General features: G+C 40.6%; 1 protein-coding gene across 3 annotated transcripts in view; it reads right to left on the reverse strand.

Annotated features, from left to right (window-relative positions):
* Positions 1-21,676, reverse strand: part of LOC134218433 (uncharacterized) — a 914,466-nt gene that overhangs the window by 86,215 nt on the left and 806,575 nt on the right. For all 3 annotated transcript variants that reach the window (XM_062697419.1, XM_062697417.1, XM_062697418.1), the window contains one exon: positions 11,713-11,894. In XM_062697419.1, the coding sequence (XP_062553403.1) occupies positions 11,713-11,880 (168 nt within the window). In that variant the 5' untranslated portion in view covers positions 11,881-11,894. The remainder of the gene's footprint in view (positions 1-11,712; positions 11,895-21,676) is intronic.

Genomic DNA, 21,676 nt, shown 5'->3' on the forward strand with positions numbered 1-21,676 from the left:
TTTTTTTTTATTTTCATTAAGGAGACTTTCAGCCCAATGCTGGCTCGTCTCCGAGGTTCCGCCTTGTAGATGTACACTTAAAACATTATTCACGGCACTTCTGTATACGTCACTCCTTTTCCGGCAAAGGATGTGAAACGAATTTGAAACATTATCCAAAAGCAAACTCATAAGAGTGAAATTATTCCGTTCTATTGCAAATTTTCGACCACTATTCTAGTTTGAATTTTGAGCAAAATTGAACAAACTCGCTGGTTTCCCCAGCAGTGTCCCATTAATGTTTTAATATTTTCAATTAAATGAAATAATTATGTTGAAGCCAAGAAAGGCGCCGTAATTGCATAGTGGATTGATCTGTAGATAAAATGACGCATTCATACTCCAAAACAATGAAAATTTATTCGAATCTCGCGATTCATTCGTGGTTTAAAACTCCAGAAAATAGAACTGAGCGTTTGCACAAGTTTGAAGTTTTTGACAGTTGACTGGTATTAGAAATGAATCAAGAACAGCTGCTGGGAAAATTAATGTTTCAGATTCATATTTAAATTGACCGCCCCGAACAGTTTGATTCACTGCTGAATTTACTTCAAGAAGACACACTTATAGAGCCAAAGAACTAAATAGTTGTTGTATTTAACTTCAAAATTTGCTTTCGACTATTGCTCCATTGCAGGTTATCCAAGAATTTCTTGGAGTTTGAGCCTTGAGGCATACACATGTAGCCAAGAACTATTAGTTTTATGTTAAATGATTTGTGCTTATTATGATCCATACACCCAACCAGAAAATGCATGATTTTATGACAATCTTGCATGAATCCCATGCACAGAGTGCATAAGGCTGAGGCCCATTCACAGATTGCATTAGCTTAATATTGCAAGCCTTTGTATTAGCTCTCTGGTCATGAGAAAAAAGAACTAGATTTGTATCTACATTAAAACTATTTTTAAGCTTCCACCGAGGAACGATTCTTCATACACTTCGCCAAATTTGTTTACAAAAACATTTGGCCGAAGAGTTGAACCTTAAGCGTCCGTAATCTGGACATTACACCAGATGAAATAATCAGTGATAGAAAACTATCATAATCCCCGTTCTGTTGTATGTGAATGTGTCCACTAGAGTGGGGCGCAGTTGTATGGAAAAACGCAAACTTCGTCCGATCAAGTGAGATCAAGGTTTTTCTGAATCGTTTTGGGACCCCAATTAACTGTGCAAAATATGGGCTCGATTGGTTTGCAACCTCGCATGCCTCATCGCGTTTTAAATTTACATGAAGATTAGTATGGAAAAACGTACTTTTTAACATTTTTGCTCTTAGCGGCTTCAATTTATCATCAATCACGTGACTCAATACGTTACCATATAGTCTGGAAGATGCCGAAAGACTTTGCCGAAAAAGGTACGTAGCTGGAAGGTCTACAAAAAATGTTTCGAAGATTGATTGTTCAAACCATATGCAAGAAATCAATGTTTCTGCCAGCACTAGCGGACAACCTATGGCCATAGAAGGGCAAAACTCATCTTCCTTCTAGTCCGATGTTTTTCTTTGTGAAATGATTCCGGATAGCTCCCATTAGCTCAATAGCCCTTTAAGATAAATTATTTTGAAATAACACTTAGTTAAATTATTGGTCTACATAGTACGGCAGTGCTGGCAGAATAAACGATTTTTTGCATATGGTTTGAACACTCAATGTTCGAAGCGTTATAACTTTTTTCGTGGACGTTCCAGCAACGTGCCTTCTTCAGCAAAGTTTTTCGGCATCCTTTGGGTTATACTTTAACGCAATGTTCCACTTGGTTTACGATGAACTGAAACCTCTAGTAGTAGAAATGCAAAAATACACGTTTTCCCATACTAATTTCCATACAAACTTCAAACGCGATGCGGAAAGCGAGGAAGCAACCAATCGGTCCCAAATTCTGCACAGTTGTTCAGGACCCAGAATGGCTTCGAAAAACCATTGATTTGAAAAAATTACCATGACGCCCCACTCTAGTGTCCACACAATTAAAAATTCTGGAAATTACACGACATGGTAATATTTTAACCCATGGTTGTCCAATAACCTCTAATTTTACATCCAACTTTTTCTTGTAGGCAATGTTGAATACAAGCTCCATATTAATGACAACCTGTAATTTTAAGAAGTGATGGAAATATGAGATGAATCGAATGGAGCAACATTTTTATACTGTGCAGGTTGAGAACCACCATTTCAATAGCCAATCCACCGTCGTTGCCCGAACTCCTCCAAGCAGCAATCGACTACCAAACACACCTCCAAGCGGGATTGTGAAAAAGCATTGAAAAAACTTACTCCGGAAGACAGCCGAGAACCGAGAATAATAGAACGACTATACGAATACGTTGGCGACTGGGACGACTTTTCCGAATCGGTTGTCCGCTTGTTCCACGAAACTTTGTTCCATGGAATCCGCGTGCCGAGATTCCGCATGGCTGCAGCTGGACCAACAACGGAGCTGACCCTTCTTTCATCCGGGATCATTTTTTTCTCAACTGTTTCCTTGTTTGTTCGGTAGCTTTTTTTTTATTTTTGGGCTAGTTAGCGCAGAATGGGCGCTTAAAATTTACGAACAAGCAGGTAATTATCAAACATACCTAATTTTGAATATCCAAACAGATATTTCTGGCTTTATTTGAAGATTCTTTTCTCGCAGCTATCAGCTTAAATACAAATTTGAAATTTCAATTTATTCTCGTTTGACTAAATATAGGTATTTGTGACTAGGTATCTTATCAGAGATATCTAAGTCGCAAAAAAGCCGCAAATTTTCCTGAACCGTACTGTAACATACCGCTGGTTAGCAGGCGTTTGGCTGGTGCGTTTGTTAACGTAAGAAACAAAAGCTCAACACGTCAGAATTTCCATCCACGTGAAATGGAGAAACCAGGAAAAAAAAGGCTAAAGACGAAAAAAAAACCACAACGAAACGAAAGGGTATTTTGGGATGGGTTCTACATGTGTGGTAGGAATTGTCCTCAGTTGGGACAAGGAATTTTCATTTCGTTAAGCCTGACAGGAAATCGGGACGGTCGGTTGGGCGACCGGCCGAAAACGGATTAGCGATCCGGCAATGCAATGGTTGCTTTTTGCTGGATCTTGAGGACAGCACATCGGACCGGGCGGTTGGATTTCAAATGATGGGATTTACATATTTTCCCCCTTTGTGAGATTGGTCACACAGTGATGGGTAAATGTTTGGAAGGTAGGAATCATAATGGGCTTCAAAATTTGTTTGAGCAGATTTGTTCTCTTTTTGTTGGTTTAAAAAGGGAATCCTGTTGTTCTTTGCGATGAGCTTTGTTTGCCACATAAAAAGGTAAGTGAACCCATATTAGAAGTAATGGTTTCATAGTTGAAACGTTTGCGAATTCCGATGGATTTCAATCTAAACCATGCTAACATGTCGATTTAAAAGTTAAACTTCATCAAATATGGCGAGAGCAAAAAACGTGACAAATTCCTTTGCCGTAGCTGGGAAGGTTTCTGGAAAACAGGCGAAAACTCGATTCTTTTTCGAACGTTATAATCACTCAGAGCTCATAAATACCTCATCGTTGTTTTGTTGCATGATTAAGTTAGGCATTCAAAAAATCTAAAGGGTTGTGTACAAGACATGACCGCTTGACGTAAACTTCGTAAAACCTCTTAGTGCAGTGAGAATCGAAATATCATGTAAATATTAGGTTGTAGGGGGAGATCCCCCAACCGTCGGAAACCTCCCAATGCCAGACGCATAAAATACTTTGTCTCATAAAAGGCGCTTAAAAAAGTTGAACTCACTTTTTTTGCACGATTTCTTCGCAAAAGATTCCATTCGACGCAGAATTCGGTCCATTGAACATTGACCGGATCGGACTATTTATAACCAAAACACTATTTTTTTACAATGATATGGAAATGCTAATATCATCTTCCAAACTTAGACGTACATGTTCATGATAGAATTAGAGGCGAAAGTATAGAATTGATAGTTCCGTCTATTTTTTAAATGCACGAGAAAGGCACCATCACCGCTAGTTGGATTAATCTGGGTTCCGGATCTATTCTGGAAGGAGCTTCTGGAGGAATTTCTGAATGAACTTCCCGAAGAATTCCTGAACAATTTTCTAAGGATCTTTCAGAGGAATGCTGGAGGAACCTCGAAAAGAATTCTTGTAGGAACCGACATGTTTTGTGCAGAGCAACGTCTGTTGCTGAGAAGGCAACATATCAGAACGAATGAACCTTAGAGAATTCGATAACTTTTCAGGTAATTCCTCTGTGAATCCAGAATTTTCTTTGAGAATTATCCAAAAATTGTTTCGGTGATTCCATGAGATTCCTTTTGGATTTTTTTTTTTGAAATTCTTCGGGGATTTCCTTTGAATATTCATTCTGGAATTCTGTCGGGAACTCCTCCGGGGATTCCATCGGAAGTTCCTCCGGAAATTCCTTCGGAAAATTTATGGGTTTGCTGGTTTCCTTCAATAACCACTCCAGGAATTCTCGAAGAAATTCTCAGAGAAATTCCCAAAGGCATCTTCGGAGAAATTCGTTCTCGGAGGGAATTCAGAAGGAATTCCCTGAGGAAATCCCCAGGGAAGTTTCCAAGAAATTCCTGGAGAAATTTCCTAAGAATTCCCGGTGGAATACCCGAAAGAATTTCCGGAGGAAAAAAATCCCAAAGGAATTCATGGATGATTTCTCTGAAGAAAAATTCTCGGAAGAATGATTCCCAGAAGAATCTTCGGAGGAATTCCTGAAGGAATTCCCTGAGAAATTCCCAAAGAACTCCTGAAGGAAACTCCAAAAAAAAATCTTGGTAGAATTGGCGGAAGAATTCCAGTAGGAATTCCCATGAAAATTCCCAAAAGGAATTCTCGTTAGAATTCGCGTTAGGCACTCACGAAGAAATTCCCTAAAGAGTCCTCGGAGGAATTCCCGAAAGAATTTAAGAAGGAATTCTCGAAAAAAATCACGTTCAATTCCCGGGGGTATTCCAACAAGAGTTCAAGGAATTTTCCCAATAGAATTTTCGTAGGGTTTTCCGGCGTTTTCGGAGATATTCGTAAAGGAACTCATAGAGGATTTTCCGAAGGAAATCTTGTAGGAATTCTTGGAGGAATTGTTCGAGAAATTTTCTTAGAAACTCCCGGAGAAATTTGCCAAGGAATTTTCGGAGGAATTCTCCAAGGAATACCCGGAGACATTCCTCAAGGAATTCCCCATGAAATTCCCAGAGAAATTATCCAAAGAATTCTCGGATAAATTCCCTAAGGAATTCTCGAAGGAATATTCGGAAGAATTCCCGAAAGATTTCCCGGAGGAATCCCCAAAGGAATTTCCGGAGAAATTCTCGAAGGAACTCACATAGGACTTTCCAAAAGAATTCCTGGAAGATTTCTTTAAGGAATTCTCGCAGGAACTGCAAAGGAATTCCCAGAGGAATTTTCAAAGGAATAATGAAGGACGACCCAAAGGAAACTCCGGAGACACTCCCATAGAAATTCCAGGAGGAATTCTCAATTCCAAATTCCTCCGGAAGTTCCTTTAGCAATTCCTCAGGAAGTTCCTTTAGCAATTCCTCAGGAAGTTCCTCCAGTAATTCCTCAGAAAATTCGTCCTGGACTTCCTCTGGAAATTACTCCATGAATCCTTCCGGAAATTCTCAAGAAATTCCTCCGGATTCCTCCAGTGATTCCTCTAGAAATTCCTGCAGGAAATAATCAGGAAATTCCTCCAGGAATTCCTCAGGAAATTTCTCCAGAAATTTCTCCGAAAGTTCTTCCTAGACTTCAAACGGAAATTCCTCCAGGGATTTCTCAATCAATTCCTCCAACAATTCCTCCGCAAATACCTCCGGAAACTATTCCAGGAATTTCCCCGTATAAAAATTTGAAATTCTGGAATTTCTGTAAGAATTCCCGGAGGAGTTTTTGGAAAAATTCCCGGAAGAATTTGGGAGGAATTCCTGGAGAAAATATTGTTAGAATACTTGTAGAAATTTTTGAAAGAATTCCTGGAAGAGCACCTGGACGAATTCCTGGAGAAATTCCAGAGAGAATTCCTAGCGGAATATTCGAGGAATTCTTAGAGAATTTCCGGAGGGATTCACGCAGTAAATTCCGGAGGAATTCACGGAAGAAATCCTGGAGGAATTTCCTAAGGGAACTGCATTCCCGGAGGAATTCCCTTGACATTCCTGAAGGAATTCCTGGAGCAATTCCTGCAGGAATCCATGGGGGAATTCATGAGGAAATTTCCCAATGAATCTTGGAGGAATTTTAAGGGAAATTCCTGGAGAGATTCCAGGATGATGTCCTGGAGGAACTTCCGAAGGAATTCCTGGAGGAACTTCCGGAGGAATACCTGGAGGAACATCTAGAGGAATACCTGGAGGAACTTTCGGAGGAATTCCTAGAAGAACTTTCGGAGGAATTCTTGTAGGAACTTCTGGAGAAATTCCTGGAGAAACTTCCGAAATATTTGCAGAAGGAACTTCCGGAGGAATTCATGTAGGAACTTCCGGAGGAATTCCTGTAGGAACTTCCGGAGGAATTCCTGTAGGAACTTCCGGAGGAATTCCTGGAGGAACTTCCGGGGGAATTCCTGTAGGAACTTCCGGAGGAATTCCTGTAGGAACTTCCGGAGGAATTCCTGTAGGAACTTCCGAAGGAATTCCTGTAGGAACTTCCGAAGGAATTCCTGTAGGAACTTCCGGAGGAATTCCTGTAGGAACTTCCGGAGGAATTCCTGTAGGAACTTCCGGAGGAATTCCTGTAGGAACTTCCGGAGGAATTCCTGTAGGAACTTCCGGAGGAATTCCTGTAGGAACTTCCGGAGGAATTCCTGTAGGAACTTCCGGAGGAATTCCTGTAGGAACTTCCGGAGGAATTCCTGTAGGAACTTACCGGAGGAATTCCTGTAGGAACTTCCGGAGGAATTCTTGTAGGAACTTCCGGAAGAATTCCTGTAGGAACTTCCGGAGGAATTCCTGTAGGAACTTCCGGAGGAATTCCTGTAGGAACTTCCGGAGGAATTCCTGTAGGAACTTCCGGAGGAATTCCTGTAGGAACTTCCGGAGGAATTCCTGTAGGAACTTCCGGAGGAATTCCTGTAGGAACTTCCGGAGGAATTCCTGTAGGAACTTCCGGAGGAATTCCTGTAGGAACTTCCGGAGGAATTCCTGTAGGAACTTCCGGAGGAATTCCTGTAGGAACTTCCGAAGGAATTCCTGTAGGAACTTCCGAAGGAATTCCTGTAGGAACTTCCGGAGGAATTCCTGTAGGAACTTCCGGAGGAATTCCTGTAGGAACTTCCGGAGGAATTCCTTTAGGAACTTCCGGAGGAATTCCTTTAGGAACTTCCGGAGGAATTCCTTTAGGAACTTCCGGAGGAATTCCTGGAGGAACTTCCGGAGGAATTCCTGGAGGAACTTCCGGAGGAATTCCTGGAGGAACTTCCGGAGGAATTCCTGGAGGAACTTCCGGAGGAGTTCCTGGAGGATCTTCCGGAGTAATTCCTGGAGGAACTTCCGGAGGAATTCCTGGAGGAACTTCCGGAGGAATTCCTGGAGGAACTTCCGGAGGAATTCCTGGAGGAACTTCCGGAGGAATTCCTGGAGGAACTTCCGGAGGAATTCCTGTAGGAACTTCCGGAGGAATTCCTGGAGGAACTTCCGGAGGAATTCCTGGAGGAACTTCCGGAGGAATTCCTGGAGGAACTTCCGGAGGGATTCCGGGAGGGGCGTTCGGAGGAATTCCTGGAGGAACTTCCGGAGGAATTCCTGGAGGAACTTCCGGAGGAATTCCTGGAGGAACTTCCGGAGGAATTCCTGGAGGAACTTCCGGAGGAATTCCTGGAGGAACTTCCGGAGGAATTCCTGGAGGAACTTCGGAGGAATTCCTGGAGGAACTTCCGGAGGAATTCCTGGAGGAACTTCCGGAGGAATTCCTGGAGGAACTTCCGGAGGAATTCCTGGAGGAACTTCCGGAGGAATTCCTGGAGGAACTTCGGAGGAATTCCTAGAGGAACTTCCGGAGGAATTCCTGGAGGAACTTCCGGAGGAATTCCTGGAGGAACTTTCGGAGGAATTCCTGGAGGAACTTCCGTAGGAATTCCTGGAGGAACTTCCGTAGGAATTCCTGGAGGAACTTCCGTAGGAATTTCTGGAGGAACTTCCAGAGAAATTGCTGGAGGAACTTCCGTGAGAATTCCTGGAGGATCTTCCGTAGGAATTCCTGGAGGAACTTCCGTAGGAATTCCTGGAGGAACTTCGAAAGGAATTCCTGAAGGAACTTCGGAAGGAATTCCTGTAGGAACTTCCGGAGGAATTCCTGGAGGAACTTCCGGAGGAATTCCTGGAGGAACTTCCGGAGGAATTCCTGGAGGAACTTCCGGAGGAATTCCTGGAGGAACTTCCGGAGGAATTCCTGGAGGAACTTCCGGAGGAATTCCTGGAGGAACTTCCGGAGGAATTCCTGGAGGATTTTCCGGAGGAATTCCTGGAGGAACTTCCGGAGGAATTCCTGGAGGAACTTCCGGAGGAATTCCTGGAGGAACTTCCGGAGGAATTCCTGGAGGAACTTCCGGAGGAATTCCTGGAGGAACTTCCGGAGGAATTCCTGGAAGAACTTCCGGAGGAATTCCTGGAAGAACTTCCGGAGGAATTCCTGGAGGAACTTCCGGAGGAATTCCTGGAGGAACTTCCGGAGGAATTCCTGGAGGAACTTCCGGAGGAATTCCTGGAGGATCTTCCGGAGGAATTCCTGAAGGAACTTCCGGAAGAATTCCTTGAGGAACTTCAGGAGGAATTCCTTGAGGAACTTCCGGATGAATTCCTTGAGGAACTTCCGGAGGAATTCCTTGAGGAACTTCCGGAAGAATTTCTGAAGGAACTTCCGGAGGACATTACATCCCCCTCTAGGACTTAATGTTCATTCAGCACTTCCACAGTTATTAACCGCGAGGTATCTAAGCAAAGAAACCATTTTTGCATTCGTATCTCATGAGACTAGCACGTTGAATACTTTTATGCCCCGAGACAATTTCCAACCCGAAAATTGCCGGCACCGGGAATCGAACCCAGCCACTCTCAGCATGGTCTTGCTTCACAGCCGCGCATCTTATTAGACGTACATTAGACTCAAATAGCTCTACGGATCGCTCGATAACAAAGTAGGCCGCTGGAATAGATCGTTCAAATCGAAATATTCGTCAGCCAGCTTGCAGCAGTGGTTAAGGAGCATATAAACAACCTTCATCTGACTGCCAACGACTTCTCAGAGAAATTGATGACATTCGTAGATGAAGTGACGTCCTACACTCAAAAGAATCTGCACGTTGTTTCAGCATTGTGTATTGCACCATTGCACTTCGAAAACGCACCTACTAAAACCTCTTCTGTTGTTCTTGTCTACATACAATTACATTGAGTATGATGTACAGATGTAATTTTGGTGACATGGCTTAAAAACCTTGTAAGTTAACAACTGCCCTAGTGGTTAACGGGCAGTGCATGGCGGTAATGTCCCAAATGGAAGGCCAAAAAAGATGTGAAAAACAGATTGCATCAATTTTTGTATATCGATCTAGTGTACAAAGAAGAGCATTCTATACCTTCACATTTGCCATCAGGCTTAAAAACTCACGAAAAAATCATATTTATTAGGGTAAACATATTCAGCAGATTAAAAAATAAATGCACATCCAAGAGCTGATTTCATTATAAATGTCATGAATTCCCACATCAATCGCAGATCAAGTTTCGGAGATACGACTGTGAAATTTGCATTTAACAAAAACTTTTCATTCTATTGTATAGCGAAGGAAACAAACATATGGAACCTTGCATATAATTTTTCCCTCCCGCATTTTATTCATTTGGAAGGAAAAACTTCTCAGAATCTTTCAAATTTATCATCCCACAAGCGGTTTCACTTCCCACATTCGAACGGGGGGGAAAACACACAAACATACTCCGAGACCAATTCCCTAATGAGGCCTATTCTGTCAGTGCCATTTGGCAGTTTATTTCGACACGTAACCGAGCAGAAAAATACCCCACAGTCGCGTTCTCCCCGCGCCCTTTCGGGTGCGCTGGGTGGGAATCCTGTGCCCCTAATAAATGACTTTCTGCGAGTTGAACGAAACATGGGTGAAACAGCAAAAAATACACGAATGAAAAAAAATCAGTAGAAATCACATATCGGTGCAGCAGCCAGCAGCCCCAAAAAACGGAAGGCAAGGCCTTGTTCTCCGGGGCCCTGATATATGAGCGCGTGTTGCCAAGACGAATGAGTTGCTTCATCTTTCTCGCCAGCGCACAGCGCCACCGCCACCCAAGCACTCAGTGGCAGCTGCTGCTCACAATCTCTCACACACGTGTGTGATTTTGACTGATTCCAACTGAGTGTGGATATGGAGGTGGAACAAGTTGTTCCCGAAGTGGAGTTTCTTATCTGAAAAATGGCTTTGCGAATGAATGGCACAAAACTGGGGCACTGGAAAGAATGTTTCCAATTCGTTTGACAATCGGCAATCAATTTGGGAACATGTACAGCACGGCAAAGTTGGCTCTTCCAGAGTTTCCTAATCTGTTTGTAGTAGTGAAGTATGGAATGCATCAGTTCGAGAGTAATAACCATACAAATTGTAGTTGATTTTCCGTCGTTCACCAGAATAAATGAGTTGGTACGCAATGAAAAAAGCACTGGATCTGTTTACCAATCTCAATGTTAACATATCTTACTTTCATGGTGATTAGCGAAGTATAGCGAAGTAACAAATTAGTACAGTCTGGTTCCGTTGTTATCAGATACTGAAGAGTCATCTGTATCTCCAAGAATCTCCTAACTTTAAGAAAGTTGCTTTTTGTTTATTATTTTAATCTTGATCATGATCATTGCTCACAATTCATTGCTAATTATAATATAATTTATTTTCAAGTTTGAGAATCACTTTGAATCACCAAACAAGCCAGGACGGAAATAGATTAACGTCACCGGGATGGTGAAAATTCCAATTAAAATTCCGTACCAATTTCATGAAAGGTGGATAATTTTCACGGCTCATCACCCGTTTCCATCGAACTGTGTACATTCTAAAAATGCGAAGGAACAGCAACACAAGATGAAAATTTCCCGGCTGGATGATCTTTTCCTTACACAAATCGAGGACCAACTCGGAAGCAGCTAACCAAGGTCACACAGGAAAAAAAATCAAGCAGTGGAAAAATTCAAATCGAAATATCCCTCCGCTCCTCGTTCGGTGGATGCTGTACCTACCAACGTGTGAACAGATGAAGGAGTGCGGAAGGGAAAGTAACCGTGATGCAGCCAAGTGGAAAAGAATAACCAACCTTGGCTAGAAGTCTAGGAAAGAGCACTGCTGCCAGGGCGAGATCGCATCCCTCCCCGGCATCCCACCGCAATTGGTCTCGGCGAATCTAAATTTCAATATTTTACCATTTTCCACGTGGCCGATTCCGGGAAAGCAACGCTCGTTCCTTGGCGAAGACAAAGACGTCTTGGAGGGAGATGCTGAAATCGTCTGAATGCGAGAGGAAACTGCCGCATGCCGATCACAAAAATTTGTCCGAAACCTTTTAGACAGATTTTTGTTGCGAGAATTGTATCGATTTACCTTAGGATATTTTATGTACTTATGAATTCTAGGTACGCTGGTATTTGACTCTTACCCGTTGACTAGTGCCGTGGTTAGCCGGTGGATAGAAGTTGATGGTATCTACATTGGCCGCTGAGTTGGTCGTCGTCGGATTCGCGGTCGACGTTGTTGCGGTCGGATTTGTCGAATGGTGGTCCGTTGTTGGGTAGCGTCTCATTGGGAGATGGCTAACTTTCGCCATCTGAAGGATTCATTCTGGAACGGAAGCGGAGAAAAACAAATTGCTTGTTTAGTTATGAATGCGGCAGTAAGAAACACAGAAAAGTTTGAATTGACACGACAATAAGTTTACAATATATCAAATATCAATATACCCAGGAATCATTTCTCAAAAACTTAACTAGCTAAGGATAAAATTAGTTGGTACCTATAAATATTTGCAAAACCATCGTACTATGTGAATGTGCATTCTGAGGCGACGCTAGCATACTGTCCGCAAAACTTGCACTAGAACACTTAGTTGGGTAACAAAATAACTTTCCTCAGTGGTTTAGATGATATAAAATTGCTTCCATCTTAAAAAAATGTAACTTTTTTCTAAAATATGTTGCACTGGTAAAAACGCCCCAGTGTAGGCAGGACGATATGCCCTTACCAACTGGACACAAGCGCGACGAGCTTACAGCAGTTGCTTCCAAATTATATGGAAACTATTGAAATGTTATTCAAACCTGATTAAATGAACTTATGTTGGTTTTTTAATGTCAAGCACATAAGGATTTGTAACCTGTTTATTATGGTGTGTATGGTAAGACTTCTGCTTCTTGTATTGTTTTATGAAATCGTTCATTTTGTCGAGAAAAAAAACAAGCATAAAGTGTTTACTTTAAACGGATTCCACGCAGAATGACACGTAAATTACGAGTTTTTAACATGATCGTCTTCAATTGGGATGAAATTTTGCACGTATTTTCGGCACAGCAGATTGATTATTTTCCACTAATTTGAAAAATTCAAAAAAATAGCTCGGAAATCGTTCATTGTACGAACAAACTGTCTGATAACGAATTGTAGGGAACCTAAACGGGTTGCTGGAGAAAACATTACTCTGGTCCACAAAAATATTTTACTCTGAAAAAAACCCTGATTGATGCACCTAGCGGTGTTTGTGCCTTTCTCGTACATTAGATATGCAAAAAAAAAAATGTGAGAATTTCTTGGCGTGATTTTTGTATATAAATCGTATTTTGGCCATAACTGTTGATCCCATAGTCCGATCTCGCCAATTTTCAATAAGAAACAATGGGACAGGATTACCCGTCGAATGCAACTTTTTGTAAAAATTGATCAAAATAAGTGCCTAAAAGACGAGTGAGAGTTTTATTTTGCGCACATACATACACATACACACACGCACACACAGACAGGCATCATCTCAATTCGTCGAGCTGAGTCGATTGGTATGAAACACTATGGGTCTCCGGACCTTCTATCGCAAAATCGTGTTAAAAGTGAATATATAGCCTTTTCGTTACACCTTGGTGTAACAGACAAAAAATCGATAAATAATGTTAAAATTTGAATATCTTTAAGTCCCATACATATTTAATTTTCACCAAATTTTCACCACAAAAACTTGACCACAAAACAAACATTTTAACGACATCGGATCGATGGAGACGTTAAAAATGAAAAACAATTAAATGAAGCCATTTTTGCCTCATTTTTGAAACATAGACTATTTCCAAGACATCAATTGTTGATGATGGAGAATCTCGAATAAGTTTAAAAGGGGGGGGGGGGGGGGGGGGCAAACAAACATTTTTTCAGTTTTCAAAAATAAAATTTGGAATATCTCGTAATCGGAAATACTTACAGGTATACTAGCTTTTTTGTTCTAAATTGACCCAGGAATCATAATTCGACGTCAAATTCAAGTGTTGTCTAGGAAATATTCTGTGTTTAAAAAATGAGCCAAAGATGTCTTCTTCTAAAACTTTTTTATTTTCAACTTCTCTAATGTCGTTAAAATGTTTGTTTTGGAAGTTTTAAAGGGGTCGATTTGTTAAAGTTTCTTCATCAAATATGTTTCTGTGTAACGTACAATGTCATGTTAATCAAATGGTTCAAATTTGGTCCGAATGAATTCTTCATCGGACAATTTGGACGATTTCTTGCTATCCGAAATTCGGTGTCTGGACTTGCTAATTTCCACCATTGGAAAAGCAATTGAAAAAGGCCCTAAATGGATTGAAACGTCGGGAAAAGATTAAAAACATAGTTTTCAATTCCCTCCAAGACTGCGAAGCCAAATATTTCCCAAATAAGTTCAATACTACAGTCGAGCGAAAAAGAAAATATTTTGAGATATTCAAATTTTTCATTAATTATTGATTTTTTGTTCAGAGTAAGTAAATTTATGTTTTTGATCAGTGTAATAGGGGCCTCCAGTAGCCTTGCAAGCAAAGGCATAGGATTGCCATTGCGAAGATGGCGAGTTCGATTTTCGGTCCGATCTAGGATGTTTTCGGGTCGAAATCAACTAGCATCAAATTTGTTCGATGAGTCATTCTGCGTGGAATTCGTTTTTAGCTAAATTCAAAGCCATAGTCGTACTTGCGTGCCGCTTGCAAAGGATTAAAGAAATGTCTAAAACTGCTCAAAAAGGTTAATAGCAGTATTATAGACTGTGCTACAAGTTATAAGCCAACTTGGTTTTTAAAATACTTTGAACTTTTATTTTTTTTTTTTTCAAATTTTGAACAATTTGTTGGCTACGTATAGTTTATTATCTTGCTTACTTTCTTTCCGTGTCGAGTTTTGCCGATTTTATGGAATATTAGTCATGTTTTAGGATTTTTTTTTCCTCCATACGGTTTTGAAGTGTTTGCATAACATAGTGTCAAGTGCTTTCTTCATATTTCTCATCAATCTTCTTCTTATTGGCATTACATCCCCACACTGGGAGCCGCCTCGCAGCTTAGTGTTCATTAAGCACTGCCACAGTTATTAACTGCGAGGTTTCTAAGCCAAGTTACCATTTTTGAATTCGTATATCATGAGGCTAACATGGTGATACTTTTCTGCCCAGGGAAGTCGAGACAATTTCCAATCCGAAGATTGCCTAGACCGGCACCGGGAATCGAACCCAGCCACCCTCAGCATGGTCTTGCTTTGTAGCCGCGCGTCTTGCCGCACGGCTAAGGAGGGCCCTCTCATCAATATCCTCTTTAAATCCATTGCACATGGTAACAAGTTTAAAAACTAAAAATATTGTAACAGAAAGAGAATTAAAGACATTTGAAATTCACAGGGTGCCGCTCCGAAAAATCAAAAATAAATGTCGGGCCCTCGTTTACACTTTTTTACCATGTTTTTCGCTTTATTTAATCAATGTTGGCTTATGACTGCACGCTTAAAGTCAAGTACACATCGCATGAATAGCTTTCACACATCACGGCGACGCCTTGGCCAACTCTCACTATGAGTGAAAATTTTGTGTGAAACATAAGCAGTCGCTGTGTACTTAGAGATGTCGCAAATTAATCGATTACTTCGATTAATCGATTCATCGTTGTGATAATCGATTAATTTTGAATCGATTATTACCCAACGATTAATCGATTCAATAATCGAGATGAATCGTGAGTAATCGATTAGTTACTAATCGATTAATCAGAATTTTACGACATCATAAGGATGTCGAAAATTAATTGATTATTTCGATTAATCGATTCATCGTTGTGATAATCGATTAATTTTGAATCGATTACTATACAATAATTAATCGATTCAATAATCGACAAGAATCAAGAGTAATCGATTAGTAACTAATCGATTAATCGGGATTTTACGACATCTCTATGTGTACTGTCTCACATGTGCATGATATGTGTAAGTGAGTTTGCCTCGAACTGTCAAAGTCCCTTCGGGTCGCTATGATTGCGAACGTGTGCAGAATGTGCTGCAAGAAATCGTACTTTTTCGGAGGTTTTCCCTTTTGTTTTGATGGCGAAACAAAAAAAAAGTGCGAATACAATCATCGCACTTTGTTTTGTTGATCGAAACGATTGGAGAAGCCTCCGAATAAGTATGGAAAAGTTGGCTTACTTTAACATTAACAATTGAGGTTAGGTTCGATTTCCGACTGCTCTCTCGCTGTGTAAAATGAACTCACCGAAAATCATCGGCCATCGGTTACACAAAAATGAGTAACATCGTAATTACTCATAATATGAGTTGTTCCAGGAGAGGCCCGTTTAGTGTGAACGGAACACAACAATATGTAAGTCATTTTAAGCGTGTGGGATTCTTAATGAACCCCAACATAAACCGAACGTCAAAGTAATTTGATCTTTAGGCCACGCTGATATCAATTTATTGAAAATTTTCCTTAAAAAGTTTTAAACTTTTTCGAGGTTTTCTAATTTTTGCAACATATTTGCAACCACTTCTTTAAGACAACACTAACATTTCTATACAATTCCAATGAAAATTAAACTTGTTTGGCCCCAAATGGCCGGAACGAAACTATAACAGCGACTCTCCGTGGATGACGTGTGCATGCCGTGAAGATCTGACAAAAATGGCTAGCTGCTCGCCAATTGACACGCTGAGATGTGAATCTATAAACACATGCTAAAGGCATTTTACTCAACCCCCACATTCCCCTTCTTCTCTCATTAAGAAAGCAAAAAATATAAATTTTCCAGCATAGGATGCAATGCTTGTTTTTTCCTGGGTTATCTAAATGAGACGAAAATGAACATCCAATCCAAATCCAATCCAAATCCAATCCAAATCCAATCCAAATCCAATCCAAATCCAATCCAAATCCAATCCAAATCCAATCCAAATCCAATCCAAATCCAATCCAAATCCAATCCAAATCCAATCCAAATCCAATCCAAATCAATCTAAACCAATCCAAATCAATCCAAACCAACCAAACCAATCCAAACCAATCCAAACCAATCAAATCAATCCAAACCAATCCAAACCAATCCAAACCAATCCAAACCAATCCAAACCAATCCAAACCAACCAAATCCAATCCAAACCAATCCAAACCAATCCAAATCAATCCAAACCAATCCAAACCAATCCAAATCCAATCCAAACCAATCCAAACCAATCCAAACCAATCCAAATCCAATCCAAACCAATCCAAACCAATCCAAACCAATCCAAACCAATCAAACCAATCCAAACCAATCCAAACCAATCCAAACCAATCCAAACCAATCCAAACCAATCCAAACCAACCAAACCAATCCAAACCAATCAAACCAATCCAAACCAATCAAACCAACCAAACCAATCCAAATCCAACCAAACCAATCCAAACCAATCCAAATCCAATCCAAACCAATCCAAATCCAATCCAAACCAATCCAAACCAATCCAAACCAACCAAACCAATCCAAACCAACCAAACCAACCAAACCAGTCCAAACCAATCCAAACCAATCCAAACCAATCCAAACCAATCAAAATCAACCAAACCAATCCAAATCCAATCCAAACCAATCCAAACCAATCAAACCAATCAAACCAATCCAAACCAATCCAAACCAATCCAAACCAATCCCAAACCAATCCAAACCAATCCAAACCAATCCAAACCAATCCAAATCAATCCAAATCCAATCCAAACCAATCCAAACCAATCCAAACCAATCCAAACCAATCCAAATCCAATCCAACCAATCCAATCAATCCAAACCAATCCAAACCAATCCAAACCAATCCAAACCAATCCAAACCAATCCAAACCAATCCAAACCAATCCAAACCAATCAAACCAATCCAAACCAATCCAAACCAATCCAAACCAATCAAACCAATCCAAACCAATCCAAACCAATCCAAACCAACCAAACCAATCCAAACCAATCCAAATCAACCAAATCCAAATCCAATCCAAACCAATCCAAACCAATCCAAACCAATCCAAACCAACCAACCAATCCAAACCAATCCAAACCAATCCAAACCAATCCAAACCAACCAAACCAATCCAAACCAATCCAAACCAATCCAAATCCAATCCAAACCAATCCAATCAATCCAAATCCAATCCAAACCAATCCAAACCAATCCAAACCAATCCAAACCAATCCAAACCAATCCAAACCAATCCAAACCAATCAAATCCAAACCAAATCCAATCCAAACCAATCAAACCAATCCAAACCAATCCAACCAATCCAAACCAATCCAAACCAATCCAAACCAATCCAAATCCAATCCAAACCAATCCAAATCCAATCCAAACCAATCCAAACCAATCCAAACCATCCAAACCAATCCAAACCAACCAAACCAATCCAAACCAATCCAAACCAATCCAAACCAATCCAAACCAACCAAATCCAACCAAACCAATCCAAACCAATCCAAACCAATCCAAACCAATCCAAACCAACCAAATCCAATCCAAACCAACCAAACCAATCCAAACCAACCAAACCAATCCAAACCAACCAAACCAATCCAAACCAATCAAACCAACCAAACCAATCCAAACCAATCCAAACCAATCCAAACCAACCAAACCAATCCAAACCAATCCAAATCCAATCCAAATCCAATCCAAACCAATCCAAATCAATCCAAATCCAATCCAAATCAATCCAAACCAATCCAAACCAATCAAACCAATCCAAACCAATCCAAATCAATCCAAACCAATCCAAACCAATCCAAACCAATCCAAACCAATCCAAACCAATCCAAACCAATCCAAATCCAATCCAACCAATCCAAACCAACCAAACCAATCCAAACCAATCCAAACCAATCCAAACCAATCCAAACCAATCCAAATCCAATCCAAACCAACCAAACCAATCCAAACCAATCCAAACCAATCCAAACCAATCCAAACCAATCCAAACCAATCCAAACCAATCCAAACCAATCCAAACCAATCCAAACCAATCCAAACCAATCCAAACCAACCAAACCAATCCAAACCAATCCAAACCAATCCAAACCAATCCAAACCAATCCAAACCAATCCAAACCAATCCAAACCAATCCAAACCAATCCCAAACCAATCCAAACCAATCCAAATCAACCAAACCAATCCAAACCAATCAAACCAATCCAAACCAATCAAACCAATCCAAACCAATCCAAACCAATCCAAACCAATCCAAACCAATCCAACCAATCCAAACCAATCCAAACCAATCCAAACCAATCCAAACCAACCAAACCAATCCAAACCAATCCAAACCAATCCAAACCAATCCAAACCAATCCAAACCAATCCAAACCAGTCCAAATCCAATCCAAACCAGTCCAGATCCAATCCAATCAGTCCAAACCAATCCAAACCAATCCAAATCCAATCCAAACCAATCCAACCAATCCAAACCAGTCCAAACCAGTCCATCCAGTCCAAATCCAATCCAAACCAGTCCAAATCCAGTCCAGATCCAGTCCAAACCAATCCAAATCCAACCAAATCCAACCAAATCCAATCCAAACCAATCCAAACCAATCCAAACCAATCCAAACCAATCCAAACCAATCCAAACCAACCAAACCAACCAAACCAATCCAAACCAATCCAAACCAACCAAACCAATCCAAACCAATCCAAACCAATCCAAACCAATCCAAATCCAATCCAAACCAATCCAAACCAATCCAAACCAACCAAACCAATCCAAACCAATCCAAATCCAATCCAACCAATCCAATCCAAATCCAAACCAATCCAAACCAACCAAACCAATCCAAATCCAATCCAAACCAATCCAAACCAATCCAAACCAATCCAAACCAATCCAAACCAATCCAAACCAATCCAACCAACCAATCAATCCAAACCAATCCAAATCCAATCCAAACCAATCCAAATCCAACCAAACCAATCCAAACCAATCCAAACCAATCCAAACCAATCCAAACCAATCCAAACCAAATCCAACCAAACCAATCCAAACCAATCCAAACCAATCCAAACCAATCCAAACCAATCCAAACCAATCCAAACCAATCCAAACCAATCCAAACCAACCAAACCAATCCAAACCAACCAATCAATCCAAACCAATCCAAACCAATCCAAACCAATCCAAACCAATCCAAACCAATCCCAAATCCAACCAATCCAACCAATCCAACCAATCCAAACCAATCCAAACCAATCCAACCAATCCAAACCAATCCAAACCAATCCAAACCAATCCAAACCAATCCAAACCAATCCAAACCAATCCCAAACCAATCCAAACCAATCCAAACCAACCAAACCAATCCAAACCAATCCAATCCAACCAACCAAACCAATCCAAACCAATCCAAACCAATCCAAACCAATCCAAACCAATCCAAATCCAATCCAAACCAATCCAAACCAATCCAACCAACCAAACCAACCAAACCAATCCAAACCAATCCAAACCAACCAAACCAATCCAAACCAATCCAAACCAATCCAAACCAATCCAAACCAATCCAAACCAATCCAAACCAATCCAAACCAACCAAATCCAATCCAAATCCAATCCAAATCCAATCCAAATCCAATCCAAACCAATCCAAACCAATCCAAACCAATCCAAACCAATCCAAACCAACCAAAATCAATCCAAACCAATCCAAACCAATCAACCAACCAAACCAATCCAACCCAATCCAATCCAATCCAATCCAATCCAAATCCAATCCAAATCCAATCCAAATCCAAATCCAATCCAAATCCAATCCAAGTCCAATCCAAATCCAATCCAAATCCAATCCAAATCCAATCCAAATCCAATCCAAACCAATCAAAATCCAAACCAAATCCAATCCAAACCAATCCAAACCAATCCAAACCAATCCAAACCAACCAAACCAACCAAACCAATCCAAACCAATCCAAACCAATCCAAACCAATCCAAACCAATCCAAACCAATCCAAACCAATCCAAACCAATCAAACCAATCAACCAATCCAAACCAATCCAAATCCAATCCAAACCAATCCAAATCCAATCCAAATCCAATCCAAATCCAATCCAAATCCAATCCAAATCCAATCAAAATCCAATCCAAATCCAAACCAAATCCAATCCAAATCCAATCCAAATCCAATCCAAATCCAATCCAAATCCAATCTAAATCCAATCCAAATCCAATCCGAATCCAATCCAAATCCAATTCAAATCCAATCCAACCAGTTTCCGACAGTTCTCGAGACGCGTCTTGTGGTTTTGCTAACCACAAACCAGTTTCCGACGGTCTTCAAGACGCGTCTTGTGATTTTGCAAACTAAACTAGGGGGAAAGACGGCTTTGGCAGGTTTTGTTCTATTATTGGCAGGGGGGGTTTTGTCGACCAAATTTTATGAAATTTGGCCACAATATTCTTTGATATGCAAAGCATGTTTAGGCCAAATTTGAGCCTAGTCAGTCATAAAAACCCCCTGCCAATAATAGAACAAAACCTGCCAAAGCCGTCATTCCCCCTATATCACTCTTCACTCAAATTCAACTTACCTCATAAAATCAGCAACAGGATCAAAAAATTTAACTGGCAGGATCGCCAAAATATGTGGCCCCAAATGGCCGGAACGAAATTATGGCAGCGACTCTCCGTGGATGACGTGTGCATCCCGTGGAGATCTGACTAGAAGAGGCAGAGTCATGGCTTGCTGCTCGTCAATCGACACGCTGAGATGTGAATCTATAAACACACGCTGAAGGCATTTTAATCAAACCCCACAACGAATGTAATAGCTCTACGTTATTTACTAGGTGATTTTTCAAAAAAAGGCACCCTGAAAACGGCCAATTCTTGCAGACCAATTTTTCGGACCCGAAATAGAAGCTAAATATTTCCTAAATTTGACGAAAAATATTTGGAAAAATTACCTCACGTTTATTCAATGGATATGATCTATAGGATCATACGATCATGCAACGGAATTTTCATGGAACATTACATGAATTCCAATTTGCCGACTATTTTTTGATATTCTTATAATATCTGGAACAGTCAATATTACGAAATATATGCTGTAATTGATCCATATAT

The sequence above is a fragment of the Armigeres subalbatus genome, chromosome 2, assembly GCF_024139115.2.
Source record: "Armigeres subalbatus isolate Guangzhou_Male chromosome 2, GZ_Asu_2, whole genome shotgun sequence".
Taxonomy (NCBI): Eukaryota; Metazoa; Arthropoda; class Insecta; order Diptera; family Culicidae; genus Armigeres; species Armigeres subalbatus.